This window comes from Peromyscus leucopus, chromosome 19 (assembly GCF_004664715.2).
Source record: "Peromyscus leucopus breed LL Stock chromosome 19, UCI_PerLeu_2.1, whole genome shotgun sequence".
In the NCBI taxonomy this organism is placed as follows: domain Eukaryota; kingdom Metazoa; phylum Chordata; class Mammalia; order Rodentia; family Cricetidae; genus Peromyscus; species Peromyscus leucopus.
The window spans coordinates 48,849,865-48,877,617 of NC_051079.1; the positions used below are offsets into that span (position 1 = coordinate 48,849,865).

Below are 27,753 nucleotides of genomic sequence, written 5' to 3' on the forward strand. Positions count from 1 at the left end.
CCATGGATGAAGGACAGCTAGCTGTGACTCGGGAGCTTCTGCTCCACAAGTATTGGGCACCTACTGTGTGCAAGGCACCAGAGCAGATTTTGTACAGCAAAGACACTGTACACCAGTGCAGCAGCAAGGACACTATAGACCAGTGCATCAAGGACGCTGCACAGCGGCACAGGGAGGACAGTGTACACCAGCGCAGCGGGGACAGACTGCAGAGTTCTGCTCAGACAGAAGTTACCATCTAGCTGGGGAGAGAGATTTGGGAATGAGGATCTATCTCAGTTCATTCCCAAGCTGCATTTCCTTTGTTTTTTCCATTCACTAGCTTCATCAAAAGTACCATCAAGAAGGGTTTCAGGTGTGATCATCCCCTTTTGTAAAACCAAGGAGAACCCAAATGTGTGAATATATACATCTACCATATTCTCTACTTACACTGTATGTATGCATGTGTGTACTCACTGCATTCTATATGATGATGGCTATTTTGGAGTAGGGAGGTGTCGGGTATAGGGCAAGTAGACATCCACGTCCACCAGAGACATCTGGGCATAGACCCTCGTCCTAGTGTTGATGAAGAGTCAGCATTAAGAACCAGCGTGCATGCCTTTAATCCCAGCACTTGGGAGGCAGAGGCAGGCGGATCTGAGTTCAGGGACATCCTAGGCTACAGAGTGAGATCTGTCTCAAAAGCCACCAAAAAAAAAACCAGTCACTACAAATCACAAAACCAGGGACATAAGACTTTGTGCCTTCTTTCTCAAATCCATCCAGTCTCAACCAGTTCAGAGTAGAGCAGCTCCTGGGAGTCCCCAGGGAAGGTACACAAAGACAACCAGGACTGCTCCTGTCCAGGGCCACCTCACTTCCCTTGGTTTTTATGCCTGCAGTCAGAACAGGGAAGAATTCAGAGGTCTGTGGTGCGGGGAGGGAGGATGGAGAGGGGTGTCCCTCCCTACAGACTGCAACACAGGGGATCACGGGGTTCTTCTTTTTGCTTTGCTTTCATGTGACTTGTAATTGTTTTCTACAGTAAGGATGAATTGCTTTTCCAACCAGAAAGATTTTAAGAGGAAAGAGAAAGAAGTCATGTCCCCTCCCTTTCCCCCTGGTTGCAGGGCCCGTGGCCTCCTTGTGAGAACTCCGCTGGCCTCACTGAGGAATGAGGGTGGAGTAGAGGGCCCCAGGAGGTAGCCTCCCCCGAGTGGCTGCCCTCAGCCCTCCACACTGTACCCTCTGCCCTCTGACAGCCATGAAGGCCGTCTTTACCTGCCCCACTCTGCTAGGCCCTTCCCTGGCTTCTCTGCACCCTGGAGCCTCTGGTCCCTGTTGGGGAGTCAGGGTGCTGGCATGGGATTTCACATTTCGTATGTGACTAAATGCACTTTCCGTCTCCTCAAATACAGATGTTGCCAGACTCCTGGAGCCCTATCCCAGCTGTCTTGTCCTAAGCCCTAGCTAGGTAGCAAGTTCAAGGCCAGCTCGAGGGATATGGAAACCTATCCTTAAAGGATAATCAACAGAACGTAAAATAAAATACAATAGCACAGGCTGCCTAGGTATGCTGTTCAAGTGGATTGGAAGATACTGTGCATGTGCGTGCGTGCGTGCGTGCGTGCGTGCGTGCGTGCGTGCGTGCGTGTGTGTGTGTGTGTGTGTGTGTGTGTGTTGGATATGGGTTTTCTTTTCACAGAAAGAGAGACAAGAAGAAATGTTTCCATGTGTAACAGGGGAAAGAAATAAGAGAGAAGAGGGGAAGATGCTTCACCCACGACGTCATGAGAACAGCTGACGTCAAGGGATGAGAGACACGCACCTGAGTGGTGGGGGGCGGCAGCACCTTCTCAAAGTTCTCTTGAAAGAGGCGGAGCTGGCTGCTGGTCTGGCCTAGCGCATCCTCCAGTAGCTTCTGGAAGTCCGGCTCCGAGACGTGGTGGTGAGGCAGCTGGGTGGGAAGACAATGTCAGCAGAGCCTCGGCAGGAGAAGGGGCCAAGGGATCCCTGGGCACCTACCCTCTAGTCCCAGACATCTGGCTGCTGTTTTAGTCTGCCTACCAAGCCCCTTTCTATTAAGAAAGCATCTGTCCATAGGGGTGGAGTACCTCTGCCGTCATGGCACGCTAGTCTTAGGTCTGGCATCCCTTCCCCTAAGCTACTGAGATTAGATCAAGGGAGAACAATGGACTTGGACCAGGCCCCTTCTGTCGGGTGCAGTGTGTGAAGGCTTCCTTCGGATTCCAAGGGGTAAAGGTACGGGCGTGGAGCCTTCCCTGTCTTCCACCACACAGAATCAAAGGCTGCCTGAAAACCAGCCTAGCCAGAGAGGAAAACAGGCAGGAGAGGGAGAGAAAGGCAGAGTCCTGACATTACAGGTCTACAAGTGGCTTGAGCTCTGACCCTTCCCAGGGTCAGGTCATTCTCTTCTCTCTGCTTCAGCTACTTCGGCGTGGCTCATATTGCTTACAACCCAGGGAGTTCTGAGTTCTCCCCTGAGTTCCTCCCCACCCTGTTAAGGCTCTCCCACATTCTCATCAGACAGTTCAAGAGTGAGTGAGACCCCACAGCCAACAGACGAGTCCAGCCCTCTGGGTTATTGCCAGACTCGCTGCTTTTACTTGTGACGCGGAACCTTTCTCCTGGGCTGCAGAGAGAAGACTGCTTTGACCGCGCAGGCCCTGCACCAGAGGAGTGGGGCCGGGTGAGTGACCCACTGGACACATTCAAGGGAGGTTTGGCAGCAATCCTAGGCGGGCCCAGGCCGTCCATAGCACAGACCAATCAGGAGACACCAACACCGCTCCCCCCCATCACTCCCCCCAACACATTTCCTATGGCTGTAAACCTCCCCCTACTGGCATCCTTAGCCCTGCCCACCCACACTGCAGACGGGTAGGGAGGGGAGGAATTGGAAGATAGTAAAAGGATTATCCAATCAGATTCACTCTTCTTTTTGCACAGCTCTGCGCCTACTTAAACTCGAAAAGTATGCCTGAGGCAGAGCCATACATATATATACATATATATATGTGTATATACACACACATATATATGTATGTGTGTGTATATATATATGTATATATATATATATATATACTAAATATTGAGGGCCAAAAGAGGAACCACTCACACCTTTGGCCCCCCCCTCCCCCCGACTGAGGGAAACCACGACTCCCCATCGCTCCAGCAGAAGGCAGGCTCTGGCAAGCACCAAGCAGTAATGTGCCCCAAGTTCTGCGGGTGTACTGAGGGTGGGGAGAGGAACAGTTCCCACCGCTCCAGAGCCGCAAGAGTTTGGAATGCTTCCTGAAAAGGCTGCCTCGTCTGTCACTGTGTGCCAGGCATTGAGAGAGGCCTGGGGGACAGCTGAGGAGGTATTTCCAAGCTGAAGAGGAGTCAGTAGAAAGAGGCACAGTGACCTTCAAGCCGTGTCTTGGAGGGAGGGATGAGGGCCCTGGATTGGAAAGTTAGCAGGAGGTAAGGAGTGGGGATGAGGGAGAGTCGGGGGTGGGGAATCAAATGCTGGAATAGAGAGCGTGGAAAGGGCTCCCGAGGCCTGGCTCGTGAGCCATTCAGCTCTGACATAGACATTACAGAGCAAGATGTGGGACCGCGGGCTGGAGAGATGGCTCAGCGGTTAAGAGCACTGGCTGCTCTTCCAAAGGACCTGAGTTCAATTCCCGGCACCCACATGGTGGCTCACAACCATCTGTAATGAGATCTGGATACCCTCTTCTGGCCTGCAGGCATACATGCAGGCAGAATACTATACGCATAATAAATAAATCTAAAAAAAAAAAACTTTAAAAAGATGTGGAACCGCCGCCAATTCCCTCCTGTACCAACTCAGACCTAAATTCTCCACTGCGTGTTTGCACGGGGGGTTAGTGTAGGAGCTCTTTGAGATCTGCTCATGCCTTCAGCTGATAGTTCCTTTTGAAAGACTCGAGAGCACTGTGTTCAGAGTTCAGTCGCTACACAGTCAGGGACCAGAACTTACTGTCACCTGCAAATCTTTGCATGAGCCATTTTTACCTCTCTGGGCCTTGGCTTGTTACGAAAGGACCACACGCTGTATAGAACTGCTTTGAGGACTGAGTGAGGCACCGCCTAGAAACAGCTCCAAACAGCCATAGAGCAAGCGCTTTCCAAGAAACGGCTACCAGAAGCGCTGGTGGGGATCCCAGCTGGACACATCTAAATCCTGACGATATAGAAGAGACTCCTGTCTCTGGCACCATCTTGTCCTAACCTCCAGGGGATGGGTCTGCTGCTGTTTTCTCAGCAGAACTTTCTCTGCTCCCGAGTCCCAGGATGACCTAGGATGGCCTAGAGTCCAGCCTGGCCTCTGGTGAAGCAGAGAGAAAAGGCATGTGAGACATCTCGAGGGTCCCTGCTGGGTCCTGGGTCCCAGCAGCCTATTTAGCTCCCTTTATCTCTAGTTCTGCCCTGACAACAGCTAAGGCCTTGCCTGACTAGGCTCCACAGCGGCCTTAGTCCCGGTAGCCTTACCGGGCCATGCTGTTCTCTGCCCTTCGTAGCACCTGATCGGCAAGGTCCTTCTGGAGGACCACGAACGTGCACAGGATCTGGCTCAGCCATTGCGTGACTAGTTGGTTAAACCGTGGGAGCTCGGCCACTAGCAAGGAGTTGAGTGCCTGGTACGTGTGCCGGGCCGCCTGCTCCTCATAGGTCACACTGCCCACATCCAACAGTTTCTCTTCCACACGCTCAAAGTCCAAGACTTTGTCCAGACGCTTCTTGATCAAGTTCTGAGGGCCAGCCAGGGCTCTGGCCAGGCTGCACAGTGGCTGCCACACCAAGCCTTCAGGCGCTGCTTCTGCAAGGAGAGGGGAGCTTGGGAGCTGGGGTAGGAGGTGGCAAAGGGTAGGGGCTTGGCGGGTGGGTGCTGGAAGCAGGGAGCTGGGGTTCCAGGCCCCCTCCAGTGACAAGCTGTAACTTGTAGCATATCCTCATCTCCGGCTGCCTAACCTGTGGATTGCCATCCATGGAGGGTTGTGACTGAATACTGGTGCTGAAAAGATTTGGCAACGGAGAAAGTTTTCTGAACGTACAATGACCCAAAATTAATTCTGAAATGTGTATTTATGTGAAGTGATGGTCTCAGCATGGATGATTATAAAATCAAAATGTTCATCAACTCCGAATCCCTTTGGAGATGTTCTGTGTCTAGAGATCTTATATCCGTATCAAATTATATGCATACCAAATAATTGTTTTCAAATAAAATGCCTTACGATTTATTATTAGTAAATTTGTATGCCTATTATATATACCTATATATCCAGAGCACATCAAAGTTCCTCAGGTAATGAGGTTGATATGAAAAAGCTTCAGAAGCCTTTGCTTAACCTCGCCGAGTCTCGGCTTACGGTTTGAGAATGGGGATGGTACGTAGTGTACACAGAGTGCAGCCCAGGGAAGTTCTCAATCCCTGGCACTTCTTAGTGTTGTTATTATGTAAAGAGCTTGAAATAGATTTTGCATAGAATGATACTTGGGGAATCAAACCCCATCTGTGTAAATGACCCAGAAGATGGCGCTCTCTGGGCTTCGAGCTCTCATTAGCAGAATGGGGCTATTAATAGTGTCTCACCCAAAGCACGCGTCGAGGGGTAAATGAGGTCAAGAATGGAAGAGGTGGGCATGGTGCCTGGTACAGGGTGCAGCTCACTGCACATCGGTTGGGCTATTTTTATCAGTAAGTGCAGGAACAGCACTCCCTCCCTGCTGGATATGACAATTGTATAAGTGCCTGGCTTCCAAATATTGCTCTTGTCAGCTCCTCCACCTGCCTATCAAAGGAGCGTGTGTGCGTGCACGGGGAGGGGCGTGGGGAATGGGAGATAGAAATCCCACTTACAAACTGCAGGAAGGCTCCCAGCTGAAGGTCCCTTGCTAGGCTGCAGTATTGCTCCGCAGGTCCCCCGGGGATGTCCAGACTCCTTTCGTGTGGCCGGAAGCTGAGAAAAGCCTGAGCCCAGGGCCAGCCAACAGAGACAGGTGGTTAGGTCCCACCGTGGCCTTCTTACTCCTAACCCCCAATTCAGCAGCCCTCCCAAGCAGTTCTCCAGGCCCTCCACATACTGCCCCATAACAAGCAAGCACATACACCATTCTGTCCCTGCCCACCCTGGGGAATTAGAAGGGCTTTTCTGAGCTGGAATCCTCATCTCTTCCCTCCTTTTGGGGCCTGTGATCATCACACCTATCTGTATGCCCCTGGGTGATTCTTTTGCCAGGTGCGCGGTCTACAGATTCTAGTTGTGTTTTTCTGTAAGCCAATGAGCTTACTATACAAATCAATGCATTAAACATGAAAAGGCCAGGGGCGGGAAAGATAGTTCAGTGGTTAAGAGTGCCTGCTGCTCTTGCAGAGGACCCAGGTTCGGTTCCCAGCACCCATGTGGTGGCTCACAACCATCTGTAATTCCAGTTCCGGGGGATCCTCGACCCTGGCCCACGAAAACTCCAGTGGGCTGAGAAGTTGCCTTTAGACCCCAGTTTTGTGGCTACGGGTCACAGTGTGCCTGCCAGCTTTCCTGGCTGGCACCTCACCCCAGAGTCCCTGCAGCTTGTGGGCCTGGCCTTCGAACTCTGGAGGGTTCTCACCTCCAGATTATCCATGTAGGCAGCCACATTGCTCTTCAGCTCCGTCACACACAGAGACACCCACTGGAACCTCTCCTCTAAGTCATCAAATTCCTTGTCCTCTGTCTGTAAGTAAAGCCATGCGTGTAAGGGTCAGAAGATCCACACGGGGGCAGTGTGCAGCTGTTCGCCCTGCCTCAGAAAGCCACTGGGACGGTGGAAAGCTGGTTCGTCCAGTTCTACAACTGAGTGGGACAGTGAAAACGCTGTGTAAAGCGCATATGGTGGCGCGCGCCTGTAAGCCCAGCCTCTAGGAGACTGAGGCAGGAGGATGGTGAGGTCAGATGAATGACACAGCAAGGCCTTGTCTCCAAAGCAAACAGCAGTGTGGTCGGGTAGTTTTGCATTGGGACCACGGAATCAGACACTGCAGTGTGAGTCCTGGCTCACTTGGTTCCTGGCTGTGTGGCTGGGGGGAGGGGGGGGTGGGGGCGCTCTGCTTCTTTCTGTGAAAATGAGATAAGAATGCATACTTAGCCCCATGGCTCCAACACTACCGCTGTGGAAGAAGTACTCGCTCAGCTTGAGCAGCTACTAGAAACCGCTCAGACTGGCGCTCCACCCACCCTCGGAGCCACGCTCTTCTATAAGCAAAAAGGTGGTGTACCGTTTTGGTGGTCCCTCACTCTCAGCCTCAGCTGTCTCGCTTTCCGAAGGTACCTCCCCCTGCTTTCATCCCTGGGTCTTCCCCGCCAACACACACACACTCACCCTGGGTACCAGCCCCGCCTCCTGCTTCAGCAGCTGGCTCAGTCTGGTGGTCTTCTTGGAAAGAGTGTGTGTGTTGATGCGGGCCAGCCGCTCCCGGAGGCTCAGCTGCTCCACCTTGGTATACTTTAAAGCTGCCGCCGCGACGCGGAAGAAAAGGGCACGGTGGGTGACTGAGGCTGACCCAGTGAGCCAACAGTCCCACATTCTCCTGACTTGACCCTCTGCTCCACCAAGTTACGTCCAGCAGAATGGTAAGTCTCAAAGGGAAACCCAGGACTTGGCTCCTCTTTGTCCCAGGTATGAGCCCTGGCTGAGGAGTGTTCTGGCTGCTGGACTTTTAACAGGTCACCACTCCTTGGGGCCCCAGTTTTCCTTTCTATAAAATGAGGACTCCATCTTGTAGAGTTGCTGGGAGGGTCACCCAAGTCAGTAGGTGTAAATGGACATTTTTCTGGGGTTCCCCAGCCAATTTTATCAAGGCCAACCAAAACCATATTCCTCTCTCCCCACTCAGCACCTCTCCCTCTCCACATGGGTGATGAAGCAAGCGAGAAAGTGGGACTAACAGAGCTGACCTCAGCAGCTGCAAGGATCAAATAAGATGCTGAAGGAAAAAGGCATAGCAAAAGTAGCCTTAAAAATACACACACACACACACACACACACACACACACACACACACACACACACTTAACTGGGTGGTACTTGTGCAGGCCTTTAACCCCAGCACTCAGGAGGCAAAGGCAGGCAGATATCCGAGTTCAAGGCCAGCCTGGTCTACAAAGTGCGCTCCAGGACAATCAGGTTACACAGAGAAACCTGGTCTCGAAAAAAAAACAAAAAACAAAAACCCAAACCAGAACAAACAAACAAAAAACCATACTGAGCACCACTCCATCTGATCCCTGGACATTGCATATGTGCACAGAAGTATCACACTCTGCCCACAGTTATTTGTGAATTTGAGGTAATTATCTTAAAACTAAACATGAGGGCGGAGAGATAGAAGAGCACTGGCTGTTCTTCCAGAGGACCTGGGTTTGGTTCCCAGCGCATGCATGCTGGCTCACAACCACCTATAACTCTCCTTCCAGAGGAGCTGACACCTTCTTCAGGCCTCCAAGGCAAGTATATGGTTCACAGACATACATGTAGGCAAAACACGCACACACAAAAAATAAAAAATACTTTTTAAAAAGTAAACATGAGCTAAATTTTCAGGATCATGCTTTTAGTGGGCAACTGAGTTTCTTGATGCATGGTAGCTGCTTCATTTTTTTTTTTTTCCAAGACAGGGTTTCTCTGTGTAGCTTTTGGAGCCTGTCCTGGAACTTGCTCTGTAGACCAGGCTGGCCCAGACTCAGAGATCCACCTGCCTCTGCCTCCTGCATGTTGGAATTAAAGGCGTGCGCCATCACCGCCTGGCTACACTGCTTCGTTTTGCAAACTTTTCTAGGGCAGCAACCTAAGAGGTGGATGCACCCCACATGTTTATACACACCCCTTTACCTCCCAGCGGTGATGGGAATTAAACCCAGGGCCTCACACATGCTGGCACCCCATCAGCTGGACTTCACCCAAGCCCCACATCCTCATTCTAGATGAAGCTATCGCAGGATGAGTTTTGGAACTAGAAATGCTGTCCCTAATGCACCCCTGCACACAAGTCCTTACCCAGTTCCTTGCGCATCTTGTATTCATTGATATTGCTGTTCACATCCTGGAGGGCAGAAGTAGCTCTCTGAAGGACAGGGTGGGCACTGGCATCCATAGGTGTGTTCTCCAGGATTTTCTGCAGCAGGAGGGGGTACTTGGTAATCCTCTGCAGAGGAATTACAAGTAAGAAACTGAGACCTGAAGGTCCAGCTTGCGGCCTGAGGGAGAAGGTTGCTATTAGGCAGGTAAAAACCATCCTTTAGGGGACTAAGGGGCTTGGAGTGGTGGCCCAGGCCTTAGCTCAGTGTGTGAGGTCAGGCAGTCCACTGTCTCCCTGTGGTCCTTTCCGTAATTTACAGAGTCTAGAGACCAGGCAGACAGAGCCATTCCTGGGACTGGATTCATGATCTATACAAAATCTAGTGATCTATCAGCCCTATCCGCTCTCTCAGGAGCAAACATGGCTGACCACACGCTCTTCCTCGGCAGGTGTTACTCAGCAGGACCCAGAGACCCTGTGTCCAGTGTCTTCTCATTCCATGGGCTACTCTTCCTGCTGGATGCTAGAGCATTCCTTCCCGTGCTTCCTTGGTGACTTCATGTGGTCCTACAGCTGTTTTGTTTTGTTTTGTTTGAGACAGGGTTTCTCTGTGTAGCTTTGTGCCTTTCCTGGAACTCGTTTTGGAGACCAGGTTGGCCTTGAACTCACAGAGATCCGCCTGCCTCTGCCTCCCAAGTGCTGGGATTAAAGGCGTGCGCCAGCACCACCCAGCGGTCCTACAGCTTTTAATGTACCCCAGCCTCCAATTTCCATCTCTACCTTCTCCCCAGGGCTCCAGACTCACATGTTCAACTGCCCTCAACTGTGATTTCATATCTCTACTCAGGTAACGTCCCAAGAACAACTCTCAGAGGTCATCCACTTGATTTTTTACTTAACAAAATAGATTGTTGCTTTTCAGAGATTTGTGGGCCAGTGAGATGGCTCAGCAGGTAAAGGTGTTTACCACCAAGCCAGAGGACCTGGGCTCAGTCTCCAAAGCTCAGATCCAAAGCTCAGATCCAAGCTGGAATGGCTACCCACTACACATGATGGAAGAGAGAACTGATTCCCACAAGTTGTCTTCTGACCTCTACATATGTATGTGTATACACACACACACACACACACACACACACACACACACACACTCATGCACTAAATAAATATAAATAAATGAATAAGTGTAAAAATTTTAATCTAAAAATGTTTTGAAAAACCACGGGAACATACTTTTTAGAATATATGGGGAAAACTCACAATTTCCTTTAAATAGTTTAACATAAAAATAGATACTTATATGTTAACTCTTTCTCTTTTAAGGTGGTAGGTGTGAGAATATTCATCACATCATCCTCATTTTCTGTAAGTTTGGAATTTTTTTTTAAAGATTTATTTTTATTTATTATGTATACAGTGTTCTGCCTGCATGTATGTCTACAGACCAGAAGAGGGCACCAGATCTCATTACAGGTGGTTGTGAGCCACCATGTGGGTGCTGGGAATTGAACTCAGGACCTCTGGAAGAGCAGTCAGTGCTCTTAACCTCTGAGCCATCTCTCCAGCCCCAAGTTTGGAATTTTTATTAGAAAATGTTTTTTTAGCCGGACGGTAGTGGTGCACGCCTTTAATCCCAGCACTCAGGAGGCAGAGCCAGGCAGATCTCTGTGAGTTTGAGGCTAGCCTGGTCTACAAAGTGAGTTCTAGGAAAGGCACAAAGCTACACAGAGAAACCCTGTCTCCAAAAATAAAAAACATAAGTAAAAATAAATGAAAAAAAAATTTAAAAAACATTGTGAGGAATGGCTTTAATGCTCAGGTGACCACCAGATTCCTACCGCTGGGTGTCTGGGGTTTCATCAGGATTCCCCAGGTCAAGGGCAACTGGGGAGCAGCCCCAGCAGGCATATAGAATTCCAGCCCCTAACTATCTCAGTGTGCTTCCTACAAGCCCCTCAAATGCTCCTAGGGGCCAGCCGCCAGAACCCTGTAATGGAGCCCTCAATTCCTTTCTAAGGGAAAACCTTCAGACCAAATGCTCTGGAAAGAAACTGCTCAGAGGCTAAGAATAGACATGGCAGGTGGGAGCCCCGGGGTGGCAGCGGGTGGACTGTGCCTGCACTGTCCATCTGCTCTCCCCGGGGGTGGCTTGAGCTCAGATAACTGTGGGCAGGCATTTCGGAAACTCCAATCTAGGCTGACAATCCATGGGAAAGAGCCAGCTGCCTCCCAGGCACAACTGTCACCATAGTATAAATCAGAGGCCAAGGGGTCCTTAGAGAAATGCATTTTTTTTCTAACGTTATCAAGGAGCCAGTACAAAATGCCACTCACATTCTTAAAGTAACTTGGAGGAAAACTGTATGCAGCCTCTCAGATAGAGGATAAGAACGGCGCAATAGCCCCTGGAAGGCTGAGGGAGCATGACAGAAGAGGGCCTCTTACGTTCTCATGGGAGCGTCACTGGCTGAGATCTTGGACAGTTGGGCAATTTTTGAAATACACAAATCCTTTGCTCTACCAACCCCGGCCTACACAACATCTACCCACAGAAATCTTGGCTCAAGCAAACAAGGATAGAGGTAAGCTATTCAGCAACTCTATGATTGCATAAATACATAAGCAAAGATCTAACAGTAAAAGAATGGGTGGGTAGAGTCTGTGTGAGCTGTCCTGGAAGGACCATGGAAGAATTTTTCACACTGTCGTGAGACAATATTCACAGCTACCATTAAATGAAAAAATAACAACACCCCTCCAGCTGCTTCTCTCCCTGCCTCTGCATCCCTCTGTCTGTAACTATACAGAAGAAAACTGAACAGAGGCTGTTAATCCCTCAGCCAATGGAAAACAGACTTCACGTATTTGAGTATGATTTGAATATGACTTTCATATTTAAAATAAATACAGCTAGCTGATAACGGAAAACAGAGGTGATTTGCCTTCTGCAAACACTGCTACACCAGGCAGCCTTCTACAACTTCGGCTCCCAGTGCTGAGCGGCCTCTGCCGAGCCCCCTTTCCCACACCACTCTGTGCAAGGTCCTTCCCAATACAGCGCTCCCTGCCTAGTCTGTGTTTCTGTCTTAAAGCACGGGCTACCCCGACTGCTAATCCACACAAAGGTGAAAAGGCGTCAGTCCGCATTCTGAAATCACAGAGAATCTTGAGCACTGTCTTAATTTTATACTACTGCAACAAAACACCACGACCAAGGCAAATTACGGGATAAAAGAAATAATAATTTGGGGCTCACAGGTGTAGAGTGTTAGAACAATGAATGGCATGGCAGCAGGAAGAGCCTGAGAGCTCACATCTTGATCTGCAAGTTGGAGGCAAAGAGAGAAAGCTAGCCGGGAATGGCAATGCCCTGCATACAGACCTGTGCTACGGAGAGTGGCTTGGGGTCTCACGTGTCCCTCTAAACACTCCGCGCCTGAACAGGGGTCCCCAAAATGTGCTGTGATGTCCAGAACGGAATACTTCTGGGACTACAGACTCCGTCCAGTAGCACACTGGGCAGACCTCCGACGCGGCCTTTTTATACGTGAGAATGTGAGACTCGGGCTATTGGCGAGGATAGCATCCGTTCTCATTTCACTACCTCCCAGGCGGGTGAGCCAACCTATTCTCTTTAGTGCCTCCTACACGAGGAAGTCAGGACTGCCTGCCCTGTGGGTTGCCGCCCTCGGGTACACCCCCCCTCTGCTCCTTCATTTGCTTGTTCTTCTGGAGCAGGACAGCTTTGGGACTTTCTCTTCTGACCTCCAGGCTAACTTGCTACGCAGAGAGGCAAGCTAATTTTAGAGCGCTTCCTCACAGCTTCTGGAGTTGTGGTGCCTGGGTGCCCACTGAAACCCACATGACCAGAGAATGCGTTCCTTCTCTTCCTCCTTCATATCATAGTTATTGTTATATTGACTTTTCCCTGGTTCACATATAGGTAGGGTCCATTTTCCAAGATTTATTGCTGGGTAATGAATACATTTAATATTTGTTGTAAAAGGAGGCATTGGGATGGACAAGACGGAGCACTGCAGTGTGACACAGTTCCTGCCTGGCTGTGCTGACTAGAATAGCTGGGACATATTTAGTGTCCCCTGTGCCGTGTGTCTACGCTCCACCAAGTGCCGTTAGGACTCCCGCCAGACCCATCAGGAAACTGGGTTGGAGATGTGAAATGGCTCTCACTGGAAGGGGCTGAGCCAGAGCTGCCACCATGCGAGCCTGGCCCCAGACCTGCAGAAACAGGGCAAACAGCAGCCTCGCCGCCACCTCGTTATTGCTTCTCGCATGGCTGGAGAGAACAGAACACGTGGGAAGCGTTCCACCTAAGTTTCTGCTGCTTTGGAAACATCAGCGGATCTGGCCAGAGGGGACTCACATTCCTAGACACAACATACACAGACGGTTTTGCAAAGGAAAATGGCTTCAAATGTTGCATTTCCTGCAACATTCCTTAGAAGCCCCCTCCACCCATGCTGTCCATTTCCCTAGTCCTTTCAGGACTGGCTATAAAACTGATCTCAATGGCCGAGACTTCCAATGGCTTGCCCTTCCCCTTGCCCTAGAGCCCTGTGACCATCAACAAAACAGCTACAAGAAGCACCCAGGCCACGTGACCAGACCTGAGCTGGCTTTGGGTCTCAGATACTTGGAGGAGCCCAGCAAAATCAGCAAAGCGGACCTGCAGTTGATGGCAGATACATGGGAATGCTCAGCCAGGAGCAGAGGCTCATTTGCTGAGCCCAGTGAAGCTGATGATATGCAAAGTGTAAGCTAAGTAAATGCCTTATTTTTAGTATTTTTGTGTTTATTTGTGCGTGCATGTATGCGGGCATGGGTGAGCCACAGCACACGTGTGTGGCCAGAGGACAGCTTGCGGGAGTCTGTAGTGTCCTTCCGCTATTTTCTGGAGAGTGAACTCAGGCAGTCAGGTTTGGAGGCAGGCAAGTACCTTGTCTTCCTTAGGGTTTCTAAAGCTGTGAAGAGACACCGTGACCACGGCAACTCTTACAAAGGAAAAACATTCAATTAGGGCGGCTGGCTTACAGTTTCAGAGGTTTAGTCCATTATCATCATGGCGGGACATGGCGGCATGCAGGCAGACATGGTGCTGGAGAAGGAGCTGAGAGTCCTATGTCTTGCAGGCAACGGGAAGTGGTTGTCTGAGACACTGGGCAGTATCTTGAGCGTATATGAGACCTCAAAGCCTGCCTCTACAGTGACACACTTCCTTCAACAAGACCACACCTAATCCAACAAAGCCACATGCTGTGGGATGGTCTGTATGTCAAATTGCTCTGATTGGTCAATAAATAAAACACTGATTGGCCAGTGGCCAGGCAGGAAGTAGGTGGGACAAGGAGAGAGGAGAATTCGGAGAAACGGAAGGCTGAGGCAGAGAGACACTGCCAGCTGCCGCCATGACCAGCAACATGTGAAGACACCGGTAAGCCACCAGCCACGTGGCAAGGTATAGATTTATGGAAATGGATTAATTTAAGTTATAAGGACAGTTAGCAAGAAGCCTGCCACAGCCATACAGTTTGTATGCAATATAAGTCTCTGTGTTTACTTGGTTGGGTCTGAGCGGCTGTGGGACTGGTGGGTGACAGAGATTTGTCCTGACTGTGGGCAAGGCTGGAAAACTCTAGCTACAGCCACGCCTCCTAATAGGGGCCATTTTTCTTTCAAACCACCACATGCCTTGACCCACTGAGCCACCCTACTAGCCCAGTTCACGTTGTTTTAAGATACTGTTTGGGGTGGTTATCTGACAGCCACTGACAGCAACAATCTCCTAAGGCCATGCCATGCTCCACACAGGGTCTGTTGTTTCTCTTTTCCCACAGTCTCCACTACCCTTACACTGGGCTCTAGCTTCCCAGCCTCTGTAATCTGCCTCACTCCTGTAAAGGCCCTGCAAAAGCCGACATTTCTGAGACGTGAAAATATCTTTTTTTTTTTTTCTTTCTTTTTTTGGACATGGGTTCTTGAAAAAGAGACTCTGATAGCAGGACAGGGGTTGAGAAGTGGAAGATAAGGAATGAGAAAGGCTGGCGGGGCTTCACAGGAAATGATGTCACCTGCACACACCCTCTTTTTCTGGGGCTTAAAGGAACACCTGGGGGATTTAGTTCAGTGGGAGAGTGCTTGCCTAGCAAGCACAAGGCCCTGGGTTTAGTCATCAGCTCTGAAAAAAAAAAAAAGCAAAACATTTACTGGCCAGGTGGTGGCGGCGGCGGCGGCGGCGGCGGCGGCGGCGGCGGCGGCGGCGCACGCCTTTAATCCCAGCACTCAGGAGGCAGAACTCTGTGAGTTCGAGGCCAGCCTGGGCTACAGAGTGAGTTCCGTGACAGGCTCCAAAGCTATACAGAGAAACTGTCTTGAAAAAACCAAACCAAACCAAACCAAACAAACATATATTACTGTTACATGTATGCAACATACATATGTAACGTGTGTGTGTGTGTGTGTGTGTATATATATATATATATATATATATATATATATAAAACAATAATAATTAAAGAAGAAGAGGTCATGAGTTTGAAAGGGAGTTAAATGGGACCCAGAAGGAGCTGAAGGCAGGGGAGGGTGGGGTGAGATAATGCAAATACAAGACTCATGTATGAAATTGTCAAAAAATGTAAATTTTTTTAAAGGACTACTAAATTTGTGATAGAAGGGGAAAAGGTCAGATGAGAACCAACAATAAATAGATCAAATAAACAATGAGGAATCTGATTTGTTTTGTTTGGGTTTTAGTTTTTTGTCTTTTTTTCAAGATAGAGTTTCTCTGTATATTCCTGGCTGTCTTGGAACTCACTCTGTAGACCAGGCTGGCCTCAAACTCATAGAAATCCACCTGGCTCTGCCTCCTGAGTGCTGGGATTAAAGGTGTGCGCCACCACCGCCCAGCTGAGAAACCTGTTTTTCACACACACACAAATTTTTAATATAGAAAAGGAAACAGAAAGATTCACAAGAAATATCCATAAAGGACCCTTAAATGTCCAAAGAAATGGCCAACTTGTCATAAGATAAATGCAAAATAAAACCAGACAGAGATTCTCATCCTGGCCTAACCCAGGCAACTCCTGAGGTTTGGTGGCGAGCACACCACTCTGGAAAGGCTGTGGGGAGACAGGCAATTGCTGTTGACAGGAACAGAAAAGGACATGACTTTGGGGAAGGTTTTTTTTTTTTCGGGTTTCTCTTGTGTAGCTTTGCGCCTTTCCTGGAACTCACTGGTAGCCAGGCTTCGAACAGAGATCCGCCTGCCTCTGCCTCCCGATGCTCGTGCGCCAACCGCCGGCAGGAAGGTTTTAATTATCAAAATTATCCAAACATAGCTTCTTTAATCTATCCATTCCACTTCTGAAGACTGTACCTTGCAGCAGAGTAAGATAACTGCAGATCCTAAAAAAAAAAAAAAAAACACGGTAGCCCCGCTTATAATCTTGAGAGACTGGAAACAAACCAAATGACTACCCACAGACATGGGCCAAACAATTGGCATGACCACCTGGAGGAAGAGGATGCTCAGGGTCAAATGATGATGAATGACAGGTGTTTAAATGGAAGGACCTCCAAGAAAGAGATAGAAGTAACCGGCTTCCATTTAGAAGTTTAGCCAGACCTGGTGGCGCACGCCTTTAATCCCAGCAATCAGGAGGCAGAGGCAGGCGGATCTCTGAGTTTGGACACAGCCTGGTTTACAGAGCAAGTTCCAGGACAGCCAGGGCTACACAGGGAAACCCTGTCTCGAAGGGAAAAAAAAAGAGAGAGAGGGATAGAGAGATAAAATAAGATTATATATTTGTAACTACTGGTAATGCATAGGAGCATTAGAAAGATGTGGAGTCTTGTTTGAGACCATGTGAGCACTGCTTGGCACCAAAACCTTCCTGACTGCTAGAGGCTGGCTGCTGACACAGCCCCGAAGCAGCCTGAGCAGACCCGAGCAGGATCCAGACTTGAGCTGTCTCTGGACATGTTACTCACACTGCTGCTTCGATGATGCTCTGGATCGTCTTCTGCAATTCCGGCTCCTCCCGGTACGCCTTGACCAGCAGCAGGGCCTGGTCGTAGTTGGCACAGTAGACCTTGTAGACTTGTTCAAACTCCTCTTGGAATGCCAGGAACAAGTTACCTGATGGCGAACAAGCAGCAAGAGTTACCAAGGGCAAGTGTGCAAGTCCCCTGCTTGGAATGGGGAGACTGCCAGCCTGTCACTGTATACAAGCTACCCAGCCTTCCTGTTTCTGTTTTTCATCTGTTTCATAAAGTTGCTGACTGGGTGAGTAACAGTCCAGGTTCTTTGTTTTTGTTTTTCCGAAACAGGGTTTCTCCATTTAACAGCCTTGGCTGTCCTGGAACTCACTCTGTAGCCCAGGCTGGCCTCGAACTCACAGAGATCCGTCTGCCTCTGCCTCCCAAGTGCTGGGATTAAAGGTATGTGCCACCACGGCCAGGCTGAGTCCAGGTTCTTAAACTGTAGGTCATGACCCCAGATGGGGGCTGGCTGCAGACCTGAAAGTGGGGTCTAGAAAAATTGGGGGAGAGTAAAAGGTTTCCAAACACAGGGCAACCCGAGACTAATTCTGAAGCAAACCCATAATGGCAAGGCCCAGAGTCAGGTAATCCTGGCCCAAGGACAGCCACAGACCCTGGTGTGTCTGGAACAGAGCGGGCCAGGCACGAAGGGGAGGAAACAAATGGAACACTGAGGCCAAGTCGCACGGGGCATCAGAGTAAGTGGGGCGCAGCCAGGCACTCAGCTGGTGTTCCCATGGTGGCAGACAGCCATGGGAGTGGTTTGAGTTGGGCTCTCATGTCAGCTTAATTTCAAGAGCGAGCACAGGAAAGGTAGAATGGCGGGGATGAACCAGACCCAGAGCAATATCCTAAAGTGTTCTGTGTCTTTATGAAACCAGTTACTTACAGGGAACAGCCGGAACAGGCTGGGAAGAATAAAGGAATGGGGCGGTACTATAGGGATAAGAGACAGAGAAGACGGCTTTATTAAAAACAAGGTTCAGAGTGGGGGGGGGGCGCTGGAGAGTTGGCTCAGTGGTTAAGAGCAATGGCTGCTCTTCCAAGGACCCAGGTTCAACTCCCAGCACCCACATGACAGCTCACGGCTGTCTATAATTCCAGTTTCAGGGGATCCGACACCTTCACGCAGACATACATGCAGGCAAAACATGAATGTACATGAAATAAAAATAAATAAATTGGGCTGGAGAGATGGCTCAGCGGTGAAGAGCACTGGCTGCTCTACCAGAGGTCTATCTACCAGCAACCACACGGTGGCTCACAAACATCTATAGTAGGATCTGATGCCTTCTTCTGGCATAAAGGTATACATGCAGATGGAGTATTCATATCCATAAAATAAATAAATAAATCTTTTAAAAAATAAATAAATTATAAAAAAATAATAATAAGGTTCGGGATAGGATAATTCTGATTCTTGGTTACCGTGGCTGCTTTTTCTATAAGCCTAACAGTGCTTATAGAAATTAACAAAAATTAGGGGCTAGAGAGATGGCTCAGCAGTCAGGAGTACTTACTACTCTTCTAGAGACCTGGGTTCAATTCTCAGCACCCACATGAGGGCTCACAACCATCTGTAGCTCCAGTTCCAGGAGATTCTCGACGCCTTCTTCTGGCCCCCACAGGCACCAGGCACTCAAGTGGTACACAGACATGCATGCAGGCAAAATATTCATACATACAAAAAAAATAAAAATAAATCAGTACCATACTGAGACTAAACCAGGAGGCACTGTGGTTTCAACGCATCCTCCCAAGTTCGTGTGTTAAAAGCTTCATCTTGAGGGTGAGCTGAGTAGGCTGCTGAGAGGATCAGACACCCCACCAGGGCCCTGCTGCCTCTGGCATGCCCTAATTCCCCCTTTGCTGCTTTTCCCTGGAGCTCCAGCCAGCTCTGCAGTAAGCTCAAGCTAAAGGCAAAGCTGAGGGAAAGCAAGGCAGGGATCACGGGGCCCTTTGCTTACCAATCAGGTCCGCCTGTTCCTCTTCCTTGCAGGCTGTCTCCTGCAGCCCCTGAAGGAATCTGCTGCTCACTTGGATGATGTCATCCATGTTTGAGAACAGGACATCCAGATCTCCTGGTGGCAGCTGGAAGCAAGAAAAATGCTATGGGCAGAGACTGGAGGTCTGGTGGGGGTGCTTTAGGGAACAGTCCTGAGCGCTCGCGCTATCTGGGGTCCTACTGCTGCTCTTGGGAAGACTGCCTGCCCAATGCAATGTTTGGAAAGATTTGGGAATCTTGTAAGTCAGTTCTCCTCGGTAGTCTACAATAAAAGGAGAGACATCAAGTCCAGCATGGAAGGAAAGCTGATGGTGGTGAGGGGGGTGATTTGAATGTGAAATGTTTCCCAGAGGCTCATGTGTTTAAACACTTCTTCCCCAGCTGGGGGCATTATTTGAAAGGCTATGGAACCTTTAGGATGTAAGTCTTGCTGGAGCATGTAGGTTAATGGAGACAGAGACAGACTTTTATGGCCTGCTTCCTACTCCTTTTTTTTTTTTTTTTTTTTTTTTTTGCCTATCCAGTAGCTCATTTAATCCATCACTTTCTGCTCTTGCAGAGGACCCAGGTTCCCAGCACCAACATGGTGGCTCATGACCACCTGTAACTCTGGCTCCTGGGAATCCCACGTCTTCTCTGGCCTCCTCAGGCACCAGGCACACACAGGGAATAATACACAAACAAAGTAAACATCTTGTATAATATTAGAGGGACCAGCCTTAATATTATACATCTCGGGGGCTCAGGAGAGAGAACTACTAATGGCGAGGACTATTTTCAGGAAATAGAATCTCAGCACACCGAGATCTATAGTCCACTTGCTTTAATTCCTCTGTGATATCATTCTACATACACAACTTCAGTTCTGTTCTCGTGCCTAGCTCCTTTCTTGCCTGATTTCTCTCTATATTTATCTATTGTTCCCTCTAAGTTCTATCTTAATTCTCTTGTCTTAATTCTGCCTCATCTAGGTCCTTTTCACCTTGTTCTTACCCAGCTAGGACTTCCTCATCTGACTCTTCCTCATCTTCCATCTTGTCCACACATACTCTCTGGTCAAAATCCTCCTTGTTCCTCCCTGTTCTCTGTCTCTCTGTCCTCCACGTGCCCTGGAAGTCCTGGTATATATACACTTACAAGCATTAATCCCTTGGCAGTGCAAAGCCAGGCTTCCAGGGTCAAACAGAAGGGTGATAAGAATCACATAGAGAGGCAATAACTGTTAATTATCATTTGCAACCCCAAAAAGGAAGTGACCAATGGGGAAATGAATCAACTAAAGGCTAAATTCGGGTAATATCTAAGAAGAGGGATCTTATTGCTCAACTATAACCTTAAATGTGATTGGTAGAAAATATTAAGAATCTATAAGTTGCTAGGTCAATGGGAGAAAATAAAACTGCCTTTTTTTCCCCCTGTGGCTCATATCTGTCCAAGCTATCTGCTGTTTTTCTGCAGGGTGGGGGAAATTGTGCTTGGTCACTGGGAAACCTGTGTACAGCTAGATGTCTCTGGTGATAGTCAAAGGGAGATCTGGAATTAGAGGTAAGATTTGGGAAAGGAGCCGGGCAGTAGTAGCGCAGGCCTTTAACCCCAGCACTCGGGAGGCAGAGCCAGGTGGTTCTCTGTGAGTTTGAGGCCAGCCTGGTCTCCAAAGCGAGTTCCAGGAAAGGCACAAAGCTACACAGAGAAACCCTGTCTCGAAAAAAAAAAAAAAAAAAAAAAAAAAAAGATTTGGGAAAGGAGAAAGTTAGGCTTAATTGGCACATCTGCCAGGCCATCTCAAACGGTAGCCTGGATGCTTAAGTCGGTTCTTAGACAATACAGAGGTATCTCTGATAAGGTACTTTCCTCCAACTGGGGATGGACCTGGATGGATGGATGCTACCAATGATGATAATTACAGGGAGGCTTGAACTGGGGTTCTGGCTGAGCATAGCTGTTAGCGCACAGGTTATCTAAATACTCCTAGAAGTGGTTAGGTAAGGAGTTAGTGGTCTATAAGAAGGGAGGGACTGAGCTAAATTGTGTAAAGCTATTACTTAATGTCCACCTGACCTACGTGGTGTCTCCTTGTGGGATTTACCTTAAATCAGGAGACTTGCATGTGGGCTGTTATTACTGAAAGTGGCTAAGGGAGATATCTGATTCCAGAGAGAGCCTTTCCTGAAGCTGTTCTCCAAATACCTTGGGTGTGTTTGTCCAGAGAGTGATCAGTCCACACTGTTAGCTCTTTTTTTTTTTTTTTTTTTTATTTTTGCTCTTTTTCTCAGGGAAAAAATCAACTGGGAAAACTATGAAGGCACACATGATTTTCATAACAGAATACAGCTGATATATAACAAGCCAAATAACACCAAAAACTCCTTGTAATTTGGCTTCCTCTGAAGGAAATCCTTGATCCCTCCAGGTAGTGACTTTGTCATAACCAGCTGAGTTCTTATGATATATTCCTGCAGCCCGCATCACATACATATAAAAATAAATCTTTAAAAAAAAACCCTATAAAAATCGAGTTACAAAGCATACAACAATGATATTTTCATAATGTTTTAAGTAAGTTTATGATTTTATGTTGGGCTGTGTTCACAGCTATCCTTGGCCTCAAATGGCCAATAGGCTATAAGTTGGACATATATAAGTCATTCAAGGGCTTGCTGAAGGCTGCATGGACAATAAATAAAGTCCTGGGGCTTATATCCAGGCTTGTCAGGCTCCCGCCCACCAAGGGTCCTTTCCAAAAATCCCGCCAGGAATAATAGAGATCTTAGAGGCAGCCACACCTGCTCCTATAAAGACAAGTGGTAGGGTCTGCATCAGTACCTGCTGTAGGCGGCTCCTGATGTCAGAGGTGCAGAGTCTGAGCATGTGCAAGTAGGAGAACTCTGTGTCAATGAGCTCCCTGATGGCCAGCTTCTGATGGAGCAGTGATCTGTCCTCAGAGCTCCTGCCCTCTGGCTCAGGACTCTCCGACCTGGAGGAAGGCTCATCTGCTTCGGAGTCAGCCATGTTCACAGGTTCTAGGGAAACAAACCAAACCATTCACTTGTAAGGTAGGTCTCCTCATTACCTCTCCTGGGAACTGCTGGCCCTAACTTGAAGACTACTCATCATGTGGGCTGAAACATTATTAGCTGCAAACAGAGTCAATGAACTAACTGTTGGCATTAGTGGGCAGTGTCTCAACAATACCAGAGGATAAACAAACAGCTCGGGTTGTTGCTGACATTTGAAATTCATTTCCCAGGACTCAGGCAACGTGCTTTCCTGAAATTTCTTTTATTTTTTTCCCCCCAGTTTGACCCAGAATCATTTATTCATCATTTATTCGTTTTAAAAATATATTATGCTGAGTTCATAAGGCCATGCCCATGCAGATATATACATGTATTCTGATCACATTTCCTCCTCGTAACTGTTAGGATTCTGCCCCCCACTCCAGCTGCATGACTGCATATGCCAGTTCAGGAGCTAAGCAAGGGAGCTTGTATCAGTGCACGCTAGTGATTACGCGCGTGAGGCGTGGTTATGCAATCAGTAATCAGCAATCAGCGCATGCATGGCGTAGCTCCATAAGCCTACCTGAGCATGTGCACGGGAATCCTTAAAGAGCCAGACACAGGCTCCCCTCCTCTCTGCTCTGTTCTCTCCTTCCCCCATTCTCTCTCTCTCTCTCTCTCTCTCTCCCTCTCTCCACTCTCTCTCTCTACGTGTGCTTCTTCTCCAGGTTTGGTTCTTTTATCCACCCCAACCCCACAATAAAGCTCTGATACTGGGTTTTGTCGTGGCTCGTGCCTCATGACCTTTCCGCACGGTAACCAGCGCCGCTTATCATTTTAAACAGTAACAAGTATCGTGTCTTTCCCTTTGCACCTATGTGAAACCTAAGACCATGAGTGAGCGAATGCCCGTGATGCCTGACTTTCTGAGACCCACCTAACGTGAGAGCCCCAGGTGCATTCATTTTCCTACAGACGTCACAACTCCATTCTTCCTTAGGCTAAAAACAAACCCTACCGTATCTAAGCCATGCCAGCCCTCAGTTGGTGGACGTGTAGCTTGTTTCCATAACCTAGCTACCACGAAAAGTGCCGCAGTAAACCCTGGTGTGCACGGATCTCTGGGAGGTGCTGACTCGGAGTATTGTGGGTGAATGCCCAGGAGTGGCGGAGCTGTTGACCTAGATTTCTTTTGGATCAGCTAAGTCCTCTTCCCTTTGTTCCCCATGGTTCCTGGCTCCCATTCTCAGTCACAACATAGAGCCCATGGCCGGGTGATTTTCTTTCTTTTTTTTTTTTTTTTTTTTTTTTTTTTTTTGGTTTTTCAAGACAGGGTCTCCATGTAGTTCTGACTGTCCTAGAACACATTATGAAGACTGGACTGACCTCGAACTCAGAGATCCACTTGCCTCTGCCTCCTGAGTGCTGGGATTAAAGGCATAAGACACCACGCCCAGCTTTGCCAGGTGGCTTTCAAAGGTTCCAGGACCATTTTCTGAACGGAGACCTCTCTTCACTGTCCAGGATGTGATTCCGGGTTAAAGTCCCCGAAGCAAGCTGTGTCCATGGCATTCATTCCCTGATGCCCACTGCATTCATGGCTCCCTCCTGCTCAGCCTCACTCTCTCCTCCAGCCAGAAAGAAGGCAGTGCTTGTCTCTATACCCCTGTGCTTCTACACCTGCTGTGCCCCCCACCCCACCCCCTCCCGCCAAGCCACCGCCCTTCAGCATGCCTCCTTTCTAAGCACATTCCTGATCCTCACCCTTTGAGTCTCTGAAATTCCTCCCTATTCATTGTCTCTAGATTTTAAAACCATATAAGTGGGGCAATCATATGAACAAGATGACCTGAAAAACCTTTCCACTACCAAACACTTAGAGATGCCAAAAACAGATGTAGCTTTAGCTGCAGGGCAGGGCTTACAAAAGCATGGGAGAAATCTCCGGGGATCGAAATCAGAGCAGGGGTGAGTGAGCTGCTGCCATTGTGGTCCCCAGTGGAGGGGGACAAGGAAATAATGGAGGCCCATCTCAGCCAACCCGGGACTTAGCAGGAAACAAGTTCCTTCCGTGAAATGACGAGAAGTCCAGGGGGAGAATTCACCCACCAAAGAAAGAAATCAAGAAAGAGAAAGCTGGAGAATATTGATTGACATACTGGAGAGGAGCCAAAGGAATCCTCAGGGGGGCAGGGATACTAGAGTTGACAGCTGGCTCCATCCAGTCAGGGCTAGAGAAGTTCGGAAGGTTCGAAAATATCTTGGGAACAGGTTTATTGCATTAGTATTGAATTTGGTATTTCATTGCGGGCATTTACACAGACAAGCCATAAAAAAACTAAGAAACCAGTAAAATCAAAAGATTTTATAGCAATTTTTGTGCAGAAGAGACAAAAGAATCCTGTCCCATTTCTGGAGGGAGAAATATTGTGCACATAGAGCTTGTGCCTGAACAGGCTTCCCGGGCTTCCCCTTTGGTGTATTCTCAATGGCTCCTGTCTTGTTCTCTCCAGTCATATCTGGATTCATGGGGATTAAAGTCAGATAGCTTCCCAGTCTGGGGCCTCCATGTCAGGTTAAAACTATGACCAAATACACCTGCGGAGATCTTCTCCTGTAGATCCATTGGCAATTTACTTCAGAAGACTCAAGTATCACACCTTCCGAGGGGAATGTGAAAGCTGTCAGGCCTGGGGACAAATGCTTTTTGGCCAACTTCTCAGCCCAAGTTACGTTTTTATAACCTTGATGCAAACTGAAAATTAACCGGAAAAGTGAAATTTTTCAATTTTTCTGTAAATTAACAATAAAAAACAACAACAACTTATGAGCTGGATCTGTAGCTCAAATTCACATGCAGTGACAAGAAACAGAGCACCAGTGAACAAGTGTCTCAGTGGGTAAAGGCCCTGATTGCCAAGTCTGAAGACGGAAGTTCTGTTCCCAGGACACGTATCGTGAAAGAAGGGAACCGGTTCTTACAAGATGTCCTCTGACTTCCACGTGCACGCAATAAATACATGTACTTTTTAAATGATAAAAAGAAACATGAGGAGAAGTGACCTGGGCCCTTTATACAATGTCTCACACGGTCAGCTGCAAGACCATACACAACACAGCTACCAGTCTAGTCTGCTGATGTTGAGAGAGCCAAGATCTAGAACATTCCACCACAAGTACCCTTTGTCTGCCTTTTCCTCGTGGCTCCAGCTCCTCCTGGGTACAATACTTCTAAGAGAAGAATAACTTCTAAGTTTCTTTTAAAATGAGACATCTACTTATTACCCCTCCCCGCCACGCACCAGGTACCTAACCCCGAAAAAATAAGTGTAGATCCATCCAAAAATCTGCATGTGAATACACTCATAGAGCTTTATTTGCAGTATCAGTGACTGAAGACAATAAAAATGCCCTGAAACAGCTAAACGATTGGGCAAACTGGTACATCAGGTACCGCTGAGTGACCAGAAATGAACACCAATGAACTACTGACGCATGGCATTGGCTTGGTCGGCTCTCAAGAAAATGGCACTGTTAAAAACAACCTAAGCTGGGTGTGGTGGCGCACGCCTTTAATCCCAGCACTCGGGAGGCAGAGCCAGGCGGATCTCTGTGAGTTCGAGGCCAGCCTGGGCTACCAAGTGAGCTCCAGGAAAGGCACAAAGCTACGCAGAGAAACCCTGTCTCGAAAAACCAAAAAAAAAAAAAACAACCTAGCAGGTCACTGTACTCGGTGATTCCACCTAATGACACAGGGAATGACAGAGAGAGAGGACAGATTCGTGGCTGCCTGGCTAGGGACAGGGCTAGAAGGCAAGTGAATGGGACTACCACAAACACGAAGGAGCGTTATGCAGTGGGGGGAGTCTGTCTCCAAGTTGAGGTGGAGGTAATGCAATCCATCGCACGATAAAATGGTGTGCAGGGGCTGGAGAGGTGGCTCAGCGGTTAAGAGCACTGGCTGTTCTTACAGAGGACCTGGGTTCAATTCCCAGCACCCACATGGCAGCTCACAACTGTCCGTAACTCCAGTTCCAGGGAATCTGACACCCTCACACACAGACATGCATGTAGGCAAAACACCAATGCAAACAAAATAAAAATCAATTGATAAAGTGGTGTGGAATAATCATACTTTTTTTTTTCCAAGACAAGGTTTCTCTGTGTGTTGCCCTGGCTAACCTGGAACTAGTTCTGTACTCCAGGCTGGCCTCAGACTCACGGACAGCCACCTGCCTCTGCCTCCTGAGTACTGGGATTAAAGGTGTGTGCCACCACCCCTGGCTTCATATACAGTATTATACTAATGCTCATTTCCTGACTTGAGTATTTCACAGCGTTCAAATGAGACATAGCCATTAGATAAGCAGAGGGATGGAGGGCCAGAGGACTCAGTGGGTAAAGGTATTTGCCACCAAGCCTGATGACCCGAGTTCAGTTTCCAAGAATAAAGAAAAAGCGCAAGACCTACAGTCTGAGAGTACGGGATGGCTCACGTGAGGCTGTCCAGGGTGAAGGTTAGGAGCCATGATAGTAAAAGACCCTACTGAGGAATAAAGGGAGTGAACACCTATAAGAACAATCAATAGTGGCCAGGTGGGGACCCTGGCTAAAGGGCATGGTTGATAAGATCCCTGTAGCTGTCAGAAGTCACATCCTATACTAGAAGCTTCCACTCTCAAACTCAGAAGGGTCTGAGACTGAAAAAAATCACACAATTACCCTGTTATGACTATCAAGTGTTTTCGTGTGTGTGTGTGTGTGTGTGTGTGTGTGTGTGTGTGTGTGTGTGTGTGTACAAGGCACACGCAGGTAGAGAGGTCAAAGGACAACCTCGGCTGTCAGTCCCTGCCTTCCACCTCGTTTGAGGCAGGGTCTCTGTTGTTGGATACTAGGCCTTGTACACCAGGCTACCTGACCCTTGAGCTTCCAAAGAGTCTCCGGTCTCCACCTTCCATCCACCACAGAAGGGCCGGCATTCCCAGTGAGTGCCGTTCCAGCTTCTTGAGTGGGTTCTGGGGGTCAAATTGAGGCCACTGGGCTTGGTAAAGGTGAAGCCAGTGCCCTTACCTGCTGAGCCATCTCTGAAATCCCACTACTAAAACTGTTCTTAAGATTCACGCTCTACGGCACGCTCACAAGGCCAAACCTACACAGAGGATTCTGAGCAGAGCAACAGAAAAACACGAAGGCATCTTTGGAGGTTCCTTGTCTCATAATGCCATGTCAGGGCTTCTCCTTTTTCTTTCTTTCTCTTTAAATTTATCTTATTTTTTTATACATTTCTTTTTTATTTTATTTTATTTTATTTTACAATACCATTCAGTTCTACATATCAGCCACGGGCTCCCCTATTCCCACCCCCCTCCCACCTTCCCTTACCCCCAGTCTACCCCCCATTCCCACCTCCTCCAGGGCAAATCCTCCCCCGAGGACTGCGATCAACCTGGTAGACTCAGTCCAGGCAGATCCAGTCCCTTCCTCCCAGACTGAGCCAAATGTCCCTGCATAAGCCCCAGGTTTCAAACAGCCAACTCATGCAATGAGCACAGGACTTGGTCCCACTGCCTAGTTGCCTCCAAACTGATCAAGCCAATCAACTGTCTCACCTATTC

General features: G+C 48.5%; 1 protein-coding gene and 1 long non-coding RNA gene across 3 annotated transcripts in view; one reads left to right on the forward strand and one right to left on the reverse strand.

The window, feature by feature from the left end:
- The window catches only part of Arhgef37 (Rho guanine nucleotide exchange factor 37), a 43,303-nt gene that overhangs the window by 7,221 nt on the left and 8,329 nt on the right, over positions 1 to 27,753 (reverse strand). Inside the window, exons 2-10 of one of the 2 annotated variants that reach the window (XM_028890092.2) lie at positions 21,963 to 22,159; positions 19,102 to 19,225; positions 17,084 to 17,231; positions 9,052 to 9,251; positions 7,378 to 7,508; positions 6,628 to 6,732; positions 5,875 to 5,989; positions 4,507 to 4,831; positions 1,814 to 1,943 (exon numbers count right to left, since the gene is read on the reverse strand). In XM_028890092.2, coding sequence (XP_028745925.1) covers positions 1,814 to 1,943; positions 4,507 to 4,831; positions 5,875 to 5,989; positions 6,628 to 6,732; positions 7,378 to 7,508; positions 9,052 to 9,251; positions 17,084 to 17,231; positions 19,102 to 19,225; positions 21,963 to 22,148 — 1,464 coding nt within the window. In that variant the 5' untranslated portion in view covers positions 22,149 to 22,159. The remainder of the gene's footprint in view (positions 1 to 1,813; positions 1,944 to 4,506; positions 4,832 to 5,874; positions 5,990 to 6,627; positions 6,733 to 7,377; positions 7,509 to 9,051; positions 9,252 to 17,083; positions 17,232 to 19,101; positions 19,226 to 21,962; positions 22,160 to 27,753) is intronic. The other variant, XM_037197163.1, reaches the window with a different exon arrangement.
- On the forward strand, positions 10,883 to 13,874 carry LOC119086276. The gene is made up of 2 exons (XR_005089524.1): positions 10,883 to 11,655; positions 13,645 to 13,874. It is a non-coding gene; the product is annotated as an uncharacterized LOC119086276 (long non-coding RNA).